At 50.9% G+C, this 18,487-nt stretch overlaps 1 protein-coding gene across 4 annotated transcripts in view; it reads left to right on the top strand.

Annotated features, from left to right (window-relative positions):
• The window catches only part of MAPRE2 (microtubule associated protein RP/EB family member 2), a 119,420-nt gene that overhangs the window by 28,969 nt on the left and 71,964 nt on the right, over positions 1 to 18,487 (top strand). Inside the window, exon 1 of one of the 4 annotated variants that reach the window (XM_081097723.1) lies at positions 12,024 to 12,287. The exons of 1 other annotated variant lie outside the window; for it this stretch is intronic. In XM_081097723.1, the coding sequence (XP_080953849.1) occupies positions 12,169 to 12,287 (119 nt within the window). In that variant the 5' untranslated portion in view covers positions 12,024 to 12,168. Of the gene's footprint in view, positions 1 to 12,023; positions 12,288 to 12,594; positions 12,790 to 18,487 lie in introns of those variants that run through there. 2 more of the 4 variants (XM_081097726.1, XM_081097725.1) reach the window with 2 other exon arrangements.

Genomic DNA, 18,487 nt, shown 5'->3' with positions numbered 1-18,487 from the left:
TTTGCACGGGGCTTGTGCGGCGCAGGCCACACGGGGGGCTCGCAGCCGCCTCCCTCCCTCCGCAGCCCTGGGTCCAGCTGCAGGAGCTGGTCTCCGGGATGGTGGGGGGAGGAGACCACGGGATGAGGGGCTTTCCCCAGCCCAGCGCGGTGCGTGCGAGTGCGAGGGCTGCTCTCAGCAGCCGGTGCCCGAGTGGGAGCGACCAGCCCAGCCGCTGGAGAGACGTCCAGGGGCCTGGGGTCCGGCCTCACCACTGACCTCAGGGGAACTTTGATGTGTGGTTCTTGATTTCTTTTCTTTTCTTTTTTTTAATCCTCACCCGAGGATATTTTTCCACGGTTTTTAGAGAGAGTAGAGGGAGAGAGAGAGACGGAGAGAAACACCGATGTGAAAGAGACACATCGATGGGTTGCCTCCCGCACAACCCCAACCAGGGCCGAGAGCCTGCAACCAGGGTCCGTGCTCTTGACAGGACCCTTCAGTCCACAGTCCCACGCTCTCTCCACTGAGCCACACCAGCGAGGCTGATTCTTTATTTCTTTAGAGCAGCGGTTCTCAACCTGTGGGTCGCGTCCCCTTTGGGGGTCGAATGACCCTTTCACAGGGGTCGCCTAAGACCATCGGAAAGCACATATATAATTACATATTGTTTTTGTGATTCATCACTATGCTTTAATTATGTTCAATGTGTAACAATGACATTGGGGGTCACCACAACACAAGGAGCTGTATTAAAGGGTCACGGCGTTAGGAAGGTTGAGAACCACTGACTTAGAGCAATTGTCGCCTCTGAGGTTTCTAAGATGACAGTTTAATTGGCTGAACCCGTGGTTCCGGCTGTAAGGGTGTCGTCTGATTGGTCCGAGCAGGTGAAGAGGCGTGGCAGTGGCTGCGTGTCCCTGGCTCTCCCTCCCGCCCTGGGTGGACGGGGCCCTGAGGGGAGAACTCGGGTGCTGTTACATTGACATCATAATCCAGCGGACCGCTGGCCGTCCTCTTCCTGCCTTTGTACTGAAGCAGCTGAAGTTATTGTCAAGCGGTAGCTCAGAGGTCTGGCAGCCCCACGGAACAGAGTCCAAAGCAATAATTGGACGGAAGACTCTCTTGCTACAGGAGCCTGTGTGAATGATTCCAAATAGGGACACCTCCGGGCTCTTTTCTCTGCTCATCGCTTCCAGGGAAGTCTTTTCTGATGCTGACTCCAGGAGACAAATAGCATTCCAGGTTAAGAGGCAGCCACGTTAACCCCACCCTCCTGTCGGAGGTGGGAGGTGGGGGTCTGAGGGGAGTGAGATTGCCTAAGGCTTTCAGCACCGAAAGGGAACCTTGGGGTTTTTATATATGGACCTGATGGAGAACCACTGGAGACTTTGGGAAAGAAGGGGGGAGGTCACTGTCATGGTTTGTCAGAAGCATCGAGCGGTAAGAGAGCCGGGAAGCAGGGAGCCCGCTGGAGGGGGCGTGTCCCCTGTTGGGAGTGGAGAGGAGAGGAAGGGGCCTACGTGTCAGGTTGTGAGAGAAGCAGGTATGGTGACCAAATGAGAGACGCGGGGGAGGGAGAGCAGCGATTCTGAGGACTCGGAACTGAGTGCTGGCTCGGGGTGCAGTACAGGCTGGAGGTGTGGGAAGCGGGGGACCGCGGGGCGGGGGGTGGGGGGAGGAGGCAGGGGGAGTCCTCCTCAGTAAATGCACTGTGTGGTCCCACCAATGCCCCAACCTAGTGTCCACTCCTGCCTCTGGCCTGCCTTTATTCGGCGAGTGGGAGACTGCAGTGATGGCTGTAGGCACCACATCACACTTTCACCAGGAGCTTCTGGAAACAATGGAGATTGCGGGGGGGGCAGGGGGGTGTTGAGTTGCTTTCATGGCAGCTCGGCCTCAGAAAAAATGGCTGCGTCAGCGGAAGAGGCCTGTTTTCTGCTGACGTTTGTCACTGCCGCGTAGGGCCAGGAGTGTCCCGCTGACCCCCCAGGAATACTCGGCAGCTCTGCAGAAAAAGGGGTGTCACACGGACCCCTTCACCCGCATCGGGCCCTCATGCTCCTGGGAGCCCAGAGCCTGTGCTGTTAAGACTCAGATCCCTCTGGATTTCTCAGGGGTCTGGTTCCTTCACATAGAAATTAAATAGAAGCCCCTTAAAGGGGACCGTTCATGTTTCCATACGTTAGACTCTGTAGTCAGATCCCTCACGTGCGCGTCCTACAGATACTTGGTGCATGTGAATTGAGGTCACGAAGACTTGACATTATAAGCTCTTGAGCAAACAAAATATAAGCACTAATTAAAACATTCCCAATGGAAACTTACTTCATAATTTCCATGTGCGTTCTTTTTTTAATGAAGTAAGCGTCTTTAATTTCTTTTCTAGAATTTTATTTGGATGAGGTCAGAAATTGGTGAATGTCTCTCCCATGACTCACACTGCTCCCCAGCTGCTGGCCTCATGTTCCCGGACGCACTGGTGAGGAGCCATCGGGCGCCGTAGCTCCCCTGTCGTGGACGGCAGGCTCCCCGGGACGCCCCGGCGGGGGGACGCCCTCCTCCTGTGTCCCTGGTGGCCACGGTGGCCTGGCGCCTGAGTGGCTCTGAGACTCTGGAGGCCGCTGTGCCTGTTAGAACGACTGTCCCCACCCTCCCCCGCTGGCTTTGGATTTATAAATTCAAGAGCGTCTTCACTCAGTTAGGACTTCTGAATATCAAAGTCAAAAATAAAGCCCAATGGATTGTAGCGAACAGGTCCCAGCCTGAGTCCATGACAGGTCTGCACGCCACAGCCGCGGCCAGACCCAGCTGGCCACTGGCTCTGAACAGCCCTTGGTCTAGGGGTGGTGCCTGCACTTTCCAGCGGTGAGGAAGGGGAGCCAAAGAAAAGTGGTATTGGTAACACGTGAAAATAATCTGACGTTCACACTTGTGTTGATAAAGTTTTATTGAAAGGAAAAAGAAAGGGAGGAAGGCCAATGGCTTAGCTCTGTGGTCGGCAAACCCCGGCTCACGAGCCACATGCGGCTCTTTGGTCCCTTGAGTGTGGCTCTTCCACAAAATACCACGTGCGGGCGCGCACATACAGTGTGATTGAAACTTCGTGGCCCACGTGCAGAAGTCAGTATTTTGTGGAAGAGCCACACTCAAGGGGCCAAAGAGCCGCATGTGGCTAGTGAGCCGGGGTTTGCCGAGCCACAGTTTGCTGACCACTGGCTTAGCTGACTGTTGAGAGCCCTGAAGAAATCACAGCTTACAAGCTCCTGAGCCTTCTGGAAGATTTGGCTAATGGTACCGAGAGTCTCTTCATTTCCCTGGCCCCCCAACTGAGCCCAGGATGCCTTTTATCCTCTTTTAGTCGTCCTACCTGTCAGCTCAATAGGAGGTGTTTTATATGAACATGGAAGTAAGGTGGAATGAAATACAGGAGTCTCACGAACCTGGGCATGGGCACGTTCAGTGAGAGCATTCAGCGAGGCATGCCTGTAGCCGGAGGGCTGAATGACAGCAGTCCTGGTAGAGTGAAAATGAAAGCAGACTTTAGCCTTGAAAACAAATACCAGAACAATTGCCTGTGGTCTCTCCCCCTCCAGAAGATAGCAGAGACATGGACAGTGACAGTCGAGGCTTACTCAGAAAAAGAAAATAGTTAATCCCTATACATAAGGGTAAGACAATTATTTTTCTCTGTTGATAACATATACTGCTAACTCCGAATCCTTCCTCCCTCCCCCTTCCTTTTCCTTAGCCGTAATTTACAACTCCTACCCTTCTAATCTCTCCAAGAATACTGCTCCCCGGACAGGGCCCATCCCTCCTCATGCCCTGCCCAGGGCCTTCTCCTGGCTTCACCCCTGTGCTCCCACTGAGCTGCCTCCCGGCCAGCAGTCGACACTGTTGCCTCTGTGGCCTTGCTTTCTCCTCCCTGCGCTCCTTCTCCCAGGTCTGCTCAGACCCTGGTGGAAGGCAGGCTGCTAGTGGGTTAGAGAGCCGGCTTTGACACCTGGCAGGCCTGTGCGTGCCCAGCTTCCCACTTCCTGGCTAGTGATCAGGCAAAGTTATTTTACTTCTTAACCTCCTCTGAGGAATCGGGGTTTGAAATCGCCCCTTCCTCATACGTTTCTGTGAGGACTGAGGTGCCTCCTCAATTAAAGCATCGTTTTGGCCCATTAAAGTGCTCAGTAAACATTCGGTGTTGCGCCAAGACCGGTTTGGCTCAGTGGATAGAGCATCGGCCTGCGGACTGAGGGGTCCCAGGTTCGATTCCGGTCAAGGGCATGTACCTGGGTTGTGGGCACATCCCCAGTGGGAGATGTGCAGGAGGCAGCTGATCGATGTTTCTCTCTCATCGATGTTTCTGGCTCTCTGTCTCTCTCCCTTCCTCTCTGTGAAAAATCAATGAAACATATTAAAAAAAAAAAAAAATTCGGTGTTGCGATGGCTACACACACACACACATACACACACACACACTCAAGTGTAAGTTCCATGAGGACAGGAAATTTTATATTTTGTTAATTTCTGTAGTTTCAGTGCCTAGAATTATTCCTAGCACATACTAGGTGCTCCATAAATATTTGTTGAATGAATAATTGAGCCCTCGTACTAATAAACATCACCGCCTTGGCGAAGCTGTTTCTAGTTCCCCGACAAGGTGCCTTTCTTTTCCGAATCCTGCGCTACCTAATCCATGCTCCAGTTATCACGTTTGTCACATTGTATTTTTATGGAAAACATATTTAAAGCTCCTAAATTTAACCAGATGGCATAATTCACAAGCACATTTTTATTTAATAGAGTGAAACCTCACATGACACAGATGTGACTGAATGACTCCAGAAATCGCAGTGCTCCGTGAGCGTTTTCGAATTGCATTCCCATCATGTTCTCTGAGCTATTCCACAGAATTAAGGCCAAGCTTGCGAAAACCCAAGAAAAAGCAAATGAGAAAAGAAATTCCCGCACAGAGAAAGCTTACGCGGTGGCGTGTTCTGTGTTTTGACATCACGGAAGCCTTGCTGTTTGACTGGCACGTAGGGAGGGGGCTCGCAGGATGCTGCCGGCCCGGGCGTCAGCGCAGCTACAAAGTGGCTGAGAAATAACCCGCAACAGTCAACCCCGGAGGAGCGCGCCTGTGTGGGTTGGCTTTGCAGAGCGTTCCTTCCTCAGGGAGAAAACTCACCAGTGTTTCGTAAATAAAATGCTATGACTACAAGCCAGGAGCCGTATACACAATCAGACAATTCTCACCAGCTCTGCAGAAAGACCCACTGAAGTCTTCATGCCTTGGGGGAAAGGGAGTGAGCAAGGACCCCTCTCAAATACATTTCTCTGCCACCAATGTGATTCCGGGGCCAGTGCCCCCGGCTGACCAATCACACATTTATTCCCTGCTATCATTTTGGGTGTGGCGCGCGTCTTGTAAGTCATTGATTCCGTGATGGCGAACCTTTTGAGCTTGGCGTGTCAGCATTTTGAAAAACCCTAATTTAACTCTGGTGCCGTGTCACATATAGACATTTTTTTATCTTTGCAACCATAGTAAAACAAAGACTTATATTTTTGATATTTATTTTATATATTTAAATGCCACTTAGCAAAGAAAAATCAACCAAAAAAATGAGTTTGCGTGTCACCTCTGACATGCGTGTCACCTCTGACATGTGTCATAGGTTCGCCATCACTGCTGATTGATCAGCAGTTCTGCCATTCCCTGCTGGGAGCTAGCCTAGGACGCACGCGTGGGAGAAGTGCCTTTTCCCGGGACAGCAATGGTGCCAGCTGCGTGGAATCGGTGTCTGCATTCGGAGGTGATAGTCTAAGGAAGCCCCCACCAGAGGTGGTGCGGCAGGTGTGAATGCCTTTGACTATCTCGTTTATCACTCCAGCGGACACATTATCACCCGGGAAAGGCATCCGTGAGCAGCGGGTGCTTCTGGGATGGAATCAGGATTAGCGTCCGGCTGGCTGATGATGTCATATGTTCCCTGCTATCCTTTTGGCGTTTTCAGATCCAAGGCAGGTCACAGTGCCTGTTCTAGAGGCACCTCTCTGCTGGAGTAGAGAGACGGTGATTTCTGCCAATACGCAATTATCGGTGTTTGCTGGCCAGAGAAAAGGGATTTTGCTACGACCTGCGAACTCTGGGAATGAAAACCTGGGCTGCTTCCCGGCTCCGTCTTGATTGGCTCTTAGTCCTGGGAGTGCTGCTGGCTTCCTTTTGTGTGTGTTGTTCCCATGGCTCTGGCTCCGGGGTCCACCTTAGTAGCCCTGCTCTCCAAACAGGAGTTTTAAATATTTGTTTGACTTTTTTTGGGGGGCGGGGGGAGTCTTGACTCCACTAGAATGGGGGTGCAGAGGTGGGATCCGTTCATCTGGGGCCTAACTGGCACTCATCCATGAACACATTGAACCCTCTGGTATCACTAGGAGCTTTTCAATGCAGATACTTGTTGGTTCTAGTTAGTCGCCGATACTATATACATGACCCTGGATCTAATATCTCTTCCTTCCTTCCTTGAATATCTTTGCTTGGCAAAATATTTCAGCTTTCCCTACTTGTGGGGATTTCTGTATTTCCTTCAGATCTAGAATCCAACTTCTTAAACATACCTTTGAAAGCACCTTATCAAAGGTAGTGAACACTTCTCTGCCTTATCTGATTCAAACTTCCTGTGACCATGCCACTCCCCCTCCCCCCCAGACTTCCCTCTCTCTGCTTCTCCCCGGGACCCAGGGAAACCACTCCCTCTGGTGATTTTTTTTTTTTAGTCGCTCAGTGTTTTTTTCTTTTTAATTTTTTTATTAAGTTATTACATATGTGTCCTTATCCCCACATTACCCCCCCATCCTCCCTACTCATGCCCTCACGCCCCTGTTGTCCGTGTCCATTGGTTAGGCCTATATGCGTACATATAAGTCCTTTGGTTGATCTCGCCCCCTTACCCCACCCTCCCCTACCTTCCCTCTGAGTCGCTCAGCTTTTAAAGAGTTCCATCCCAGCGTTTCTCTTTCTTCCTGAGTGAGATGTCAACACCCACAGCTTCAGTGATCACCTCTGAGATCATTTCCTCCAAATCTCCAAGTCAGAGGTATCTGCGAAGTTCAGAGGCCCACATAGTCCCTTAGTCAACAGACACCTGATGAACACCCACTATGTGCGAAGCCCAGTGACCACTCCTTGTCACCGCTGGATGTCCTGTAGGCACTTCTCTAGGTCCAAGACCTAGTAGGAGAAACTTCCTTCAAGAAGGGCAATTCAACCTGTATGTCTTAGCGTGATGCCATTGTCCACCTGCTCACCCAGGCCGTAAAGCAAGGATTCATTTGAAATGTCTCTTTCTCCTTCACTGTGCACCCTCATCAACATCTGTGCCCACATCCAGTTACTCAGAAAATCCTGAAAATTATACCCTCCGACAATCTCAGATCTGTGCTCTCTTTTTTTTTCTTTTTTTTAAAATTGATTTTAGAGAGAGAGGCAGAGGGATAGAAACATTGAGATGAGCTGCCTCTTGCACACCCCCTCCTGGAGATCGAGCCCCAAACCCCGGGCGTGTGCCCTGGCCGGGAATCGAACCTGGGATCTCTTAGTTCATGGGTTGATGCTCAACCACTGAGCAACACCAGCCAGACTGTGCTTTCTTTTTTAACCTCGTGGCCGCTGTCTTAGTTTAGGCCTCCATCACCTGTCCCATTTTAATCTTCCTTGCCAGCATCAGACCTTCTTGATGCGAATTTCCCTATCAATTTCCCTCCCTAACGCACTTCATGGTTCCAAAGTGCCTTCAGAATTAAGCTCAACTCCTTAGCGTGGCCACAGCACCTTTCTGAGCCTGGTCCTTGTCCTATCTCCTGCCTCTGTGTCCTCTAGTCTGAGTCCATACGGAACAACTTACTGTGTCTCAGAGACATCACACCGTCCTACCTCTGTGCCCAAGCGCATCTGCCCGAGGGGTCCTTTATCTTCCCTCCCGGCTACTGGCCACCTTTAGGTGACCGTGCTGCCTAATGGGTAGGCGTGTGGCTTTGGGGCTGAGAAAACCATCCAACCTGAACAAGTTGCTTCCCCTTTTAGAGCCTCAATTTTATCGTGGGGGTTGTTTTGAGAATCAAATCAGGTGTTTGTTGAATAAATGAATGAATTACATATTCACTCGTGGCCTACTAGGAACTGCAGATAGAGCAGCGAACAGAACCGTTGAAGTCCCTGCCTTAAGGAATCTCCCGTTCTGTCTGGTACAGAGGAAGAGAACAGAAAATGTCATCATTATTATTCATCTGAGGCTTAGGTCAGTGGTTCTCAACCTTCTGGCCCTTTAAATACAGTTCCTCATGTTGTGACCCAACCATAAAAATATTTTCGTTGCTACTTCATAACTGTCATGTTGCTACTGTGATGAATCGTAATGTAAATATCTGATATGCAGGATGGTCTTAGGCGACCCTGTGGAAGGGTCGTTCGACCGCCAAAGGGGTCGAGACCCACAGGTTGAGAACCGCTGGCTTAGGTGATAGCTCTGTGGGGTAACTTTGCCAGACCTACTTGCCAATTTCCATTCTGAACTAGGTGCTCACCTTCCATGGTCCCATATCACCCTCTGGGGCCCCATTTTGACAGCATTATATTGTATCATGATTGCCAGTATTTCATCTTAACAAACAATGAGTTCCTCAAGGACAGAGCCGGGGACTGGACTCCTTGTTTGCCAGCTTCTGGTACACACGAAATCCAGTTACAGGTGTCAAGTGCAAGAAGGGACGTTTTAGGATACACCCAGAATCCTGCTGAAAAATAGCACATCGCGCTGAAGAGCATTGGCCGTATGCTAGGCACTGCGTTAGCTGGTGAGATATATTATGGAATTTCATCTTCACAGCAACCCTAGGCAACCAGCATTATTACACAGACTTTATAGATGAGGAATCTACATCTTAGATGCAAACTAACTTGCTGAAGTCAAGTTGGGGACCCGGGGCCGCCTGCCTCCAGAGCCCCCACTTTGCTCATTTCTCCACGGGCAGTGGGAGGTGCCGCATGCGGTCTGCATGCACCTTATTATGGCTGCACCTGCGCACACAGGGCTCAGCCTGAACCCACAGTCAGGGACACGGGCATTTTAGGTTCGTTCTTTCCTTCTACGCTAACCTGTGCGACTCTGCTCACCCACTGAGGGTGCGGAGACAGAACAGGTTTCAAGCTCACCAGGTCACGGTTTTGGCACCTCTGCCAGTTGACACTATCTTTGGGTAGCCAACTCCATCTCTTGGGTGAATATTTCATCTTAGAGACCCCCCCTTGCCTCTCAATAGCTCCTCTGCCCCACCTACCAAGCAGCTGGTTACTGTCCTGGGGCTGCCCCTGTGTGGGGAGGAGGTGCTAGGGAGCTGCACTTTAAGGGGGTCTTTTCCTGGAGTCTCAGATGGGAAATGAGACAAAAGAAAGTCTCTTGGGCCGAGAACAGAACCGCTACCTCTCTGCTAAGCCTCCCTTCCGGGACTTGACGGTGGGAGACCCGCTTTCTCCTACTTTCATCCCCTTCTCCTGCGCTCAGTTGGGATTGGAAAGGGGAGACGCTTCCCTTCCTGCCCCTGCCTCTCCTGCACTCTCCCTGTATCCCAGCATCCGCCCTCCCCTTCCCCCTAGGGCTGACCTGGGGAATGGCTGCCAGATCGCCTGATCTTTGACACGAGAAGGGAAAACACACCTGTCTAGTATTTTCAGATGATCACTCCTGTTACCCCTGCATCTTGGAGGGTGGTCCCAGGCCTCTGGAGTCCTCTGGGTCCCTTAGAGCGATGTGGCTCAGAGCAGTTCCAGCGGAAAATGTGCAAGGGGCCTGGGACACCTCCCTCACCCGACTCACTACCCTTCCCCTCCTAGTCCATCAACTCGGATTCTGGGCTGTGGCCTTCTCCTTCACAGCAGCCTGGAAGCAGTGGGGTGCTCGCTCCACAGAATTACTCGGTGTAATCCAGGAGCCATGCGTCCACATTCCGACACATTTAGTCCCTACGATACCATGAGCGACGCCTAACCTACCACTTAAATATGGGGTCATGGAAACGTACGCTGTGATACAGAACACAGAATGAGAGGGTGTGCTCCGAAGACATTAAATACTTCATTTGTACACTGTGTTTTTCAGCTTCACACTGTCCCCAAAGAAAAGGGAAGCTTTTGTGAAAAAGAACCAATTTAGGAGGGAAATTGACAACTGTGGGTCTAATAACAAAAATAGTAAGAGGAAGCGGATCTCTGTAGCGATGACTGCACTCTCAAGCCCCTTATAGCTCCTTGTGCAATGTGAGGCCTGGTGTGTATCTCTTTGACTTAGATATGTCTCTGTGCCTTGTAAGTCTTAGGTGAGAATTGGATCTTTATATGAAAAAAAAAAATCTCATGTAAGCTAAGATATGAAGACATCAACTTGTATACTGTGGATTCACTGGAGAAGCATAAAATATAATTATTAAAATGTAGCCCGAAAGGAGAATATACAATGGGGGGGGGGTGCCCTTTTGTTTGAGAATATCATTGCCATCTGGGTTGTAAGCCATTTGATTCTAATTCTAGTTGCTTGATGCCAGAAATAACTTATTACTAGGGAGATATGCTGGAGAATCATCAGGAATGACAAAGTTTTTACTTGTTTTTAACATCTGTATCACAAAATGATAAAGCTGCTGATCCATGCAGTGCTGTGACCATATAGCCTAGTACGCTAGTACTTTCTGCTACATATATTTATGCTGCCTTTTACACACCAATTCTTCCCCCTTTTCCACCCCACTCAAGGTCAGGGACTACTTTAGATAAACAGAGAATCCTTCAAACTCTCTTCTCCTCCCTGGAGGAGAGCACTGGACACACCTGGGGCCTGGCCAGAGTTTATAACCGAATCCATAGACTTCGCACAGTAATAGCAAATCTCACAGTGGTCATGTTGAGAGTGTACATAAAGGACTTGATTCTTTCCTTGATCTATGATATTTATGAGCTCACATTAAATATAGATCACTACTGTCCAATCACACTGACAAAAAGCATGTCATTTTGAAGTTCCAGTTCATTACTTTCTGGCTGCCTGACCTTGAGCAGGTTACTTAATCTCACTCGCTTACTCATCTTTAATGATAATAGTACCCGTCTCATAGCCAGTGTATTTGAAAACTACATGACAATGATATGGAGTAGCTTGGATGCTGAGAGCTCCCAGATACTAAATTGGGTGTTCGCTGAATTCCAATGGAAGTGAAATAAATGGCAAGGAGTTCGTTTTCTGCAGCATAAGGCAGTATAAGAATTTGAATGAGGGGGTCTTGGGTAACTATGATCTTCTAAAATGGTGGATATCTTTTTCACAAGCCCTCTTTGGGGGTTCTTTTGTGCAGAAAGTCTCTTAATTTGCAGTCTTTACGCTTCACATTAACGTAAAGATTACATTGATTAGAAGGCAATACAGCTTCCCCTTTGGTGTTCAGGTTGGGGGCTAATGGGGGAGGAGGTTGCTTCTGTTTGGAGAAGGGGGGGCGGGCGGAGAAAGCTGGACCTAAACCCTTAGTCCGATACCTTTCCCAGAAGCAGGCCGCCAGGGGTCTCGTTTCCCTGAAACCAGGCCGAGTTTGGCTTTAATGGCATAAGCGCCTGGTGTGGAAGGAGTTAAAGGGCCCCCTCCTCCTCCTGAACCGCTCTTTTGTGTACACAGCTGCGGTGGGAGCGCGGGTCGGAAAGGAAATGGTTAGAGGAAGAGCCGGGTTTGAGACCCGGCGCGTCGGCGAGGGGGGCCGGAGGCGGCCCGGGGTTTACGCGCCAGATGTTTACGCGCCAGATGTTTACGTGCCAGATGTAGGCCCGCCCGGTGCCCGCCCGCCCGCCCGGAGCTGCCGGTGTGGTCGCCCCGCGGCCCAGCGCGAGTGAGGGGCGAGGTGATGAGTTAGCGGGTTGCTATGGTGACGGGCCGGCCCACGTGACCCGCTGCTGCTGCCGGCGCTCTGACGTCAGCAGCGGGAGGGCGGGGCGCGGGAGGGCGGGGCGGGGCGGGAGCCAGAGCGGCGAGCAGGGAGCTGCGAGGGAGCAAGCGGGCGGCGGCGGCGGCGAGGTCTGCGGAGGGCGCGGGAGCGGGAAGAGCGGCCACCTCCTCACCAGCAGCCCCAGCGGTTTGATCCCTCCTCGGGGCCGCGCCAATGCCTGGTCCGACCCAGACCCTGTCCCCCAATGGCGAGAACAACAACGACATCATCCAGGATAACGGGACCATCATTCCTTTCCGGAAGCACACGGTGCGCGGGGAGCGCTCCTACAGGTACGGTCCGGCCCGGCGCGGCGGGCGCGGCGGGGACCTGGGCGCGGAAGCCGCCCGTTATGTAATGGAGCGGACCCGGCCGGCGGCTGCGGGCTGCGCTGCGGGTGTAAAGGGCTGCGATCCTCGCTGCCCGTGTCCATGTGTCATGTGGGGGATGCATGGAGGCTTCCCGGGCGCAGCTGGAATGCATTTTGTGAATAGGTTTGCCGCCTGCGAGGGGTCTCCCCCCAGCGCCTTCCTTCCACGTAGACCCGATGCAAGCAGGTTGCCCCCCTCTCCGCAGGGAGACGGGCTGCAGCACTTCCTCTCCTCCTTCCCTTTTAGCTTCTAGAGGAGCCATTAGGTGGGCTGTGCCTACAGGCGGGGACGGGAGGGTGGCGAGGAGGACGCTCGCGCTCGCCTCGCCTCGCCTCGCCGCGGTGCGGTGCGCGTGCAGGAAAGATGGAATCCTCTCGATGGAGCTGCAGCCTGTGGGGTGAAGCCGCCAGATTGATGGAGCTTTGTAAGAATTCTGCTCGCTGATTGGCGCAGGGATTGACAGCAGAGGTCACGGTGTCAGGCATTTCACCAAAATTGTCTTCCTAGAACCCAAGGTTTATTAGAAAGAGACTGGGCTGCCAGGGACCTGGGCGCCGGGGTGCATTTTCTCGGGAGTTGGCGGCCTCCGCCGGGGTCGGGGAGCCCGCCCTTTTATACGGAGGACGGTCGGATGGTCTGGTCGGTGGGAAGGTAGTTCCCGGTGTTGTGCTGAGGTCTGATTTGAGGATGGGGCTGATCTTGGTCATTGCATCGGGAGCCCTTTGATGAATGAGTCGGCCTGGGCGGTTGGCATCGTTCTGACATGAGCATCTCTGGCAATATGTTCCAGCAGATAAGCTCATTAAAATTGTTTGCATTGTTTGATAAGGATAACAATGTCGTGGAGCAATGCAGCTAGCGTCTGGTGCGTTCAGGGCCAGACCCGAAGGGAGACGGATAGCTTCGCTCCTGTTTCCTCTGAAGTTCTTTTGTACCCGGGCCGGTTATTTTTAAAAGCTGCCTTGATAACGGCGAACAGTGCTGTTGCTTTGAAGCAGGGCACACATACCTCCGAAGTGCATCCTCTCGCTAGCGAGCACAGGAAAGGGCTCTTTTCTTTTTTTTCTTTCTTTTCTTAACGCCTTCGTCTAAACATCCAGGTAGTGTTATGGGCAGAATATTCTGTATGTATGAATGTTTATATAATGGGCCCCGAAATTACCCCACTTCCTCTGTCTGTGACCAAAGGAGCACTGTTTGCTGACTCGTTGCCCTATCGCCTCTGGTCGTTCTAGAAATACTTGGAGTTAATTCTGGCTGTGCCCAGGAAGTCACCAAAATCTCATGCCCTAGGGTTCCAGCTAATACACTGACGCGGCCTCCTTTCAGGTTCCAAGTGCTCGGCGTGCCCTTCATGGAAACCACCATCGGCCCACAACTTATGGGCTTCCCCTTTTTGGAGACCCAAGCTCATGATGGGAAAGCTGGGTCCCTCTGTCCCTTACTCCTCTGCCTTTTTCTGTGGACATTCCAAGGCCTAAAATAGAATAAAAACAAAAACAAACAAACAACAAAAACAAACCCTGAGTTGCTTTGAAACCTCACTTATTTAAGCTGTTCTTATAGGTAATGCACTGAAAGCCCTCACCTCTTCAGTGATTTCATCTCTGCCGTGTAGGTAGCCGTTGCTTTTTTAGACGAGTTCGAATTTTACCACGTGGGCCGGAGGATGTGGCCTAGTTGGGTCTTATTAGTCATATGAGCTAACTCGAAATGGCAGTGCAGTGGAAAGTCACGTGGTGGAAAGGTTACATGCGGATTTTGGTGGTAAATTATTGCTTTAAAATAAAATTTTGTGTACCTTTTGAATCCAGTCCACGCTATTTCCATTTCCTGAATTATTCCCAGTTTGCTTTCTGAGTCTATAATGGTCCCTGAAATTATGTGGAAAACAAAACTGGACTGGAATAAAGATCTGCCTGAATGAATTCTTCAGTCACTAGGCGCATCATGGCATCCGGATGTTATGTGATAGGGTTATTGGACGCGATAGTGAGGGATGCCATAGGTTACGTGAAGAGGAAGCCTCCAGAACTGCACATGTTCTGAGTCACACACAGGGCGCACCCGGGGACAGGGGTGCTCCCTGTTCTCCTCCGGCTGCTTTTCTCCCGATGGCCAGTGTCTCCTCACGACGGCGTATTTCCCTGGAGAAGAACAGGGGACGGAAAACCATGACACATTTTTCTCCTCGGGCACTATTCCGTGGTTATTTTGGCATCCTGGGGCTGGAATAACGCTGCCATTTAAGTGCTGAGAAAATGTGGAAGGCAGTTTGAAAGCCAGAGTAGAGGGGTAACCAAGTAAGTTTTGCTTTGGCTGTCGGTTCAGTATATCCCCCGCCAGTGAGAGGTGCTGCAGAGAGAGTCCTGTTCCATCCCAGGTAAGGCTGGGGCCTGGGTTGTCCACATTCTCTTCCTGGCCCCTTTACTGACCTCTAGGCAGGCCCCCAGCAAGTCCATTCTCTTTGTAAAGATCCCTGCATTTGCTCTTCACCTGTAAGGAATCTCACTGCATTCTAACAAAGATTTTGTGAGGTTAACTTCAAAATGTTTCAAACAAGAAAGAGCTGTGTACATATAAGAAGAAGGTTGTGATTCTTGAAAGAAGGGCTCTTTCAGGAGCTCCAGGCCGGACACCCCTCACCTGGCAGGTCGCACAGCTGAGCGGGGAGCGGGGGGGGGGGGGGGGGGGGCGGGGAGCTCCCCAGGCTCTCAGTGAGAGTGAGGGGCCAGCGCTCTCCCCACAGGAGACACTGTTGCCATAGCATGTGCCCCAGGTTGTTTATAAATCAGGGTCAGATACGGCTCATGACCCAGATATCCTAGCCCAGGTATCTCTCAGTGTAAACAGAGCCCATTTTTCCAGCCGGGACTGGAGTGGGCAGTAAATCATTATTGAAACCTGCGCGCCCTTTGGTTAGAAGAACAAGTTTCCTTTAGAAAACTGCCCTCCCTTAGTCATTTCAGTTGAAAAGAGCGCGTGCAGAAATGGCTCAGCGGAGCCCTGCGGACGTGTCCACGCGTGTGTTCACACATGTGACGGCCTCGGCCGGCTTCCTCACTGCATGCACGAGCACTGGGAATCCATAGATGTGAAGAGCCGCCGAAGATATAAGTGCCGTGTGGGCAGTGCGAGGTGACACTCCATTCACGCGTGAGCGAGCCTCCGGGCCCTCCCTGGGGAGGGCTCCCTGTGCGCGTGCAGATGCTGGGAAAGGGGTTGATGACCGGCGCCCTGCCACCCGCTCTGTTCGCCCACTGCAGGCTTGTAGGCATGAATGTGTAAGTCCAGAGGACGATGTCCACGTGGGTGTTTGAACACGCTGCTACAGTAGCGTCTGTTTCTGAATACTTTAAAAAAAATTCGCTTGGCCCCAAGAAATGGACTGTAAACAAACCAAAAAAAAGCAAACTGAAAACTTAAGGTTTTCACATCCAACTTTGCCCACTTTGAAAAATGAACTCTTGTTAAGAAAAACAAAAAGAAGCCCTGGCTGGTTTGGCTCAGTGGATAGAGCGTCGGCCTGTGGACCAAAGGGTCCCGGGTTCGATTCCGGTCAAGGGCACATGCCCGGGTTGCGGGCTCGATCTCCAGTAGGGGGCATGCAGGAGGCAGCCAGTCAATGATTTTCTCTCATCACTGATGTTTCTTTTCCGTCCTCCCCCTTCCTCTCTGAAATCAATAATATATATAAAGAAAAACAAAAAGAAAAGGCATGCATGTGTATAAACGATAATTGTGGGAGTGTGTTCCATTTCATAGAAGCTGTTGTCACACGGCTCACTTGGATCAGAATGTGGAGTTCAGACCATACTCCCCAAAACAGCCGCTGCAGACACGACAGATCGAGCCTCATGCATCTCCGTTATGCATGTGTATCATCTGGGTTTACTACTGTCCTAGGAGATTTTCACAAATAGTGATTTTTGTCCTTAATATTTTTCTTAATATTTGCCCTTAATATTTTTGTAAAAAAAAAAAAAATCAAAGGATTACTTAATGGCTTCAGTTCTTAGGGGCCCAGTATTTGAACTTCTGTCCAGGTTCCTTGGTCAGAGCTCCTGTTAAGGGGATGGTCTTCGCGGTGCCTTGGTGAGAGGCTCGCCCCCTCCCCAGCGGCTGTCACCTGTTGAATCTGTTGACAGAGCGTTATCTTAGCGGAGCAGTGGTTTGCGATGGTCCCTTGAATTTAGGTGGTTGTTTTCAGCATTTACAGGAACCTCCTGAAGCTGCAGTAAATAATTCCTTCGATTCATGGAGGGGAAATATTGGGACTCATCTCCATATTCTGTTTGGTTTGGGGAATTAACCTGACAAGCACTTGAGAGTCTGCTCCGGGCAGGCTCTCTACTGGATGCCCCTCCAAGGACCTTGCGTTCTAGCAAAGTCAGTCGTTTTGTAACAGATACACCTTGTGAGGATTTGGCTTGGTCTGAAAGCAAAAGTGGTTTGCGCTTCCTGAGCCCACAGTGACTCAGAGTAGAAAAAGATACCCCAGAGGCCAGCCTGCCGTAGGGAGCCAGCCAGCCGGCACTGTGGGAGGCCAGGCGTTCTGGTGAAAGGGGTGTGGGCTTTCGCATCGGGATTTTGCTCGGCCTGGCAAGCTGCAGGTTGGGCAGTGGTGGGCAACAAGGCAGGAGCACTGTAAGGCAGGCAGGGTGGGCAGAAGTCGGACATGGCACGCCACTGAAAGTGTATTCATCTAAACCCAGCGCCATGTCAGCAGCGGTGTGTGTGCTGGGATTGATGTCCTGTTTTGAAATGAGAGTTAAAAGGTAAATGGAGTTTCAGCAGTGCCCCACCCTGCAGGCCCCAGACGGACTAGAGCATCCTTAATCCCCAGGAGAGAGCTCTCTGGAACCCAGTGTAGGGATCAGGACACGGTCGACAGATGTTCCCTGGCTCCAGGCTTCTGTCCCGAGTGGCAGCAACGACAGCTTCGCCCCATCACAGGACTGGTACGCGGGTCAGACAGTGGCTCCTCTGATGGCAGAAGCCCACTTCATAGGCAGCAGCCTGACTTCAGGGGGTGGCTGGTGTGTGCGCTTACACTGCTCTAAGCATCCCACACTCCACACCAGAGGGCCTGCTGCTTCCTGGGGAAGGACCCTCCTGAGCCACTCGATTCCATGGAGTGTGCAGACATGACTGATGAGCAGCTGGGCGCTCGCTGCTCAGGGCTCCAGCGCCAGCTCTCTGACAGCCGCCGTGACCGCGTGGTGCCAGGCCCTGGAGTAGACTGAGAACCAACCGAACTTGGATTACATGGGTTTGTTTACTTTTGAATTTTGTTGGTCTCGCTTTAGAGGAAAAAATGATTTGTTCCTCTCCTGTGAAAAGTACCTTTTCCCACAATGAAAGGTGTCAGAATAGGCATGTGTGTGAGCGTAGTGTCGTATGCTAACAGGAGGCTAGCGTTCAGCTACCAGCCGCTGAAAAGCCAACTTGGATATGCCATGTTCATCCAGAATCTTAAGCACTATTCATTCCAGCAGCCCTCCTCCTCGCAACACTCCACACACATCCCATTGGCAACGCATGGACCTTGTTTCTTAGTTCATTTGAAAATCATGATTTTTATCTTGGTGTTTTGGCCCTTGGAATGTATATTGTGTTGAGAGAATTCTTTCAAAATGGAAAGCTACAGTTCACATAGGCAAAAACTAAAATTATACAACTATCGCCTTATAGCACCAGTCAAAGACATTTTTCCTGACTATGTTTTTTGTTAAAATGCATCCCAAAAATGCTCGTTCATTTTAATGAAAAGAATCATTAGTGAGGTAAGATTGAACAGTTTTATAGGTCACCAAGAAATAATTTCTTAGTAGGTTACTAAAAAAATAAAAAAAAATACTTGTGTATTTTCGGGGTCAACTCTCCCCAGGCTAATTAGGATTTTACTCACTTAAACCAGGACGGCCTCTTCTGCTTAAAGCATTATTTTGCTTTTTCTAAATGTGGTAATATAGACATAGGATGGCCACGCCGATGATGGTGTGTCATTTGTCCTGAATTCAGTCTTCCTGTTATTTCTGGACCTCATATGGTTTGGGCCGGGTAAAATGTGCCAAAACCCAGATCTGGGCCAGGACTTGGACAGAGAGGAATGGGCAGGA

Source organism: Myotis nattereri (genome assembly GCF_964212035.1).
Source record: "Myotis nattereri genome assembly, chromosome: 8".
Taxonomy (NCBI): domain Eukaryota; kingdom Metazoa; phylum Chordata; class Mammalia; order Chiroptera; family Vespertilionidae; genus Myotis; species Myotis nattereri.
The sequence above is the reverse complement of the archived record's forward strand: the minus strand, read 5'-3'. Positions and strand labels throughout refer to the sequence as shown.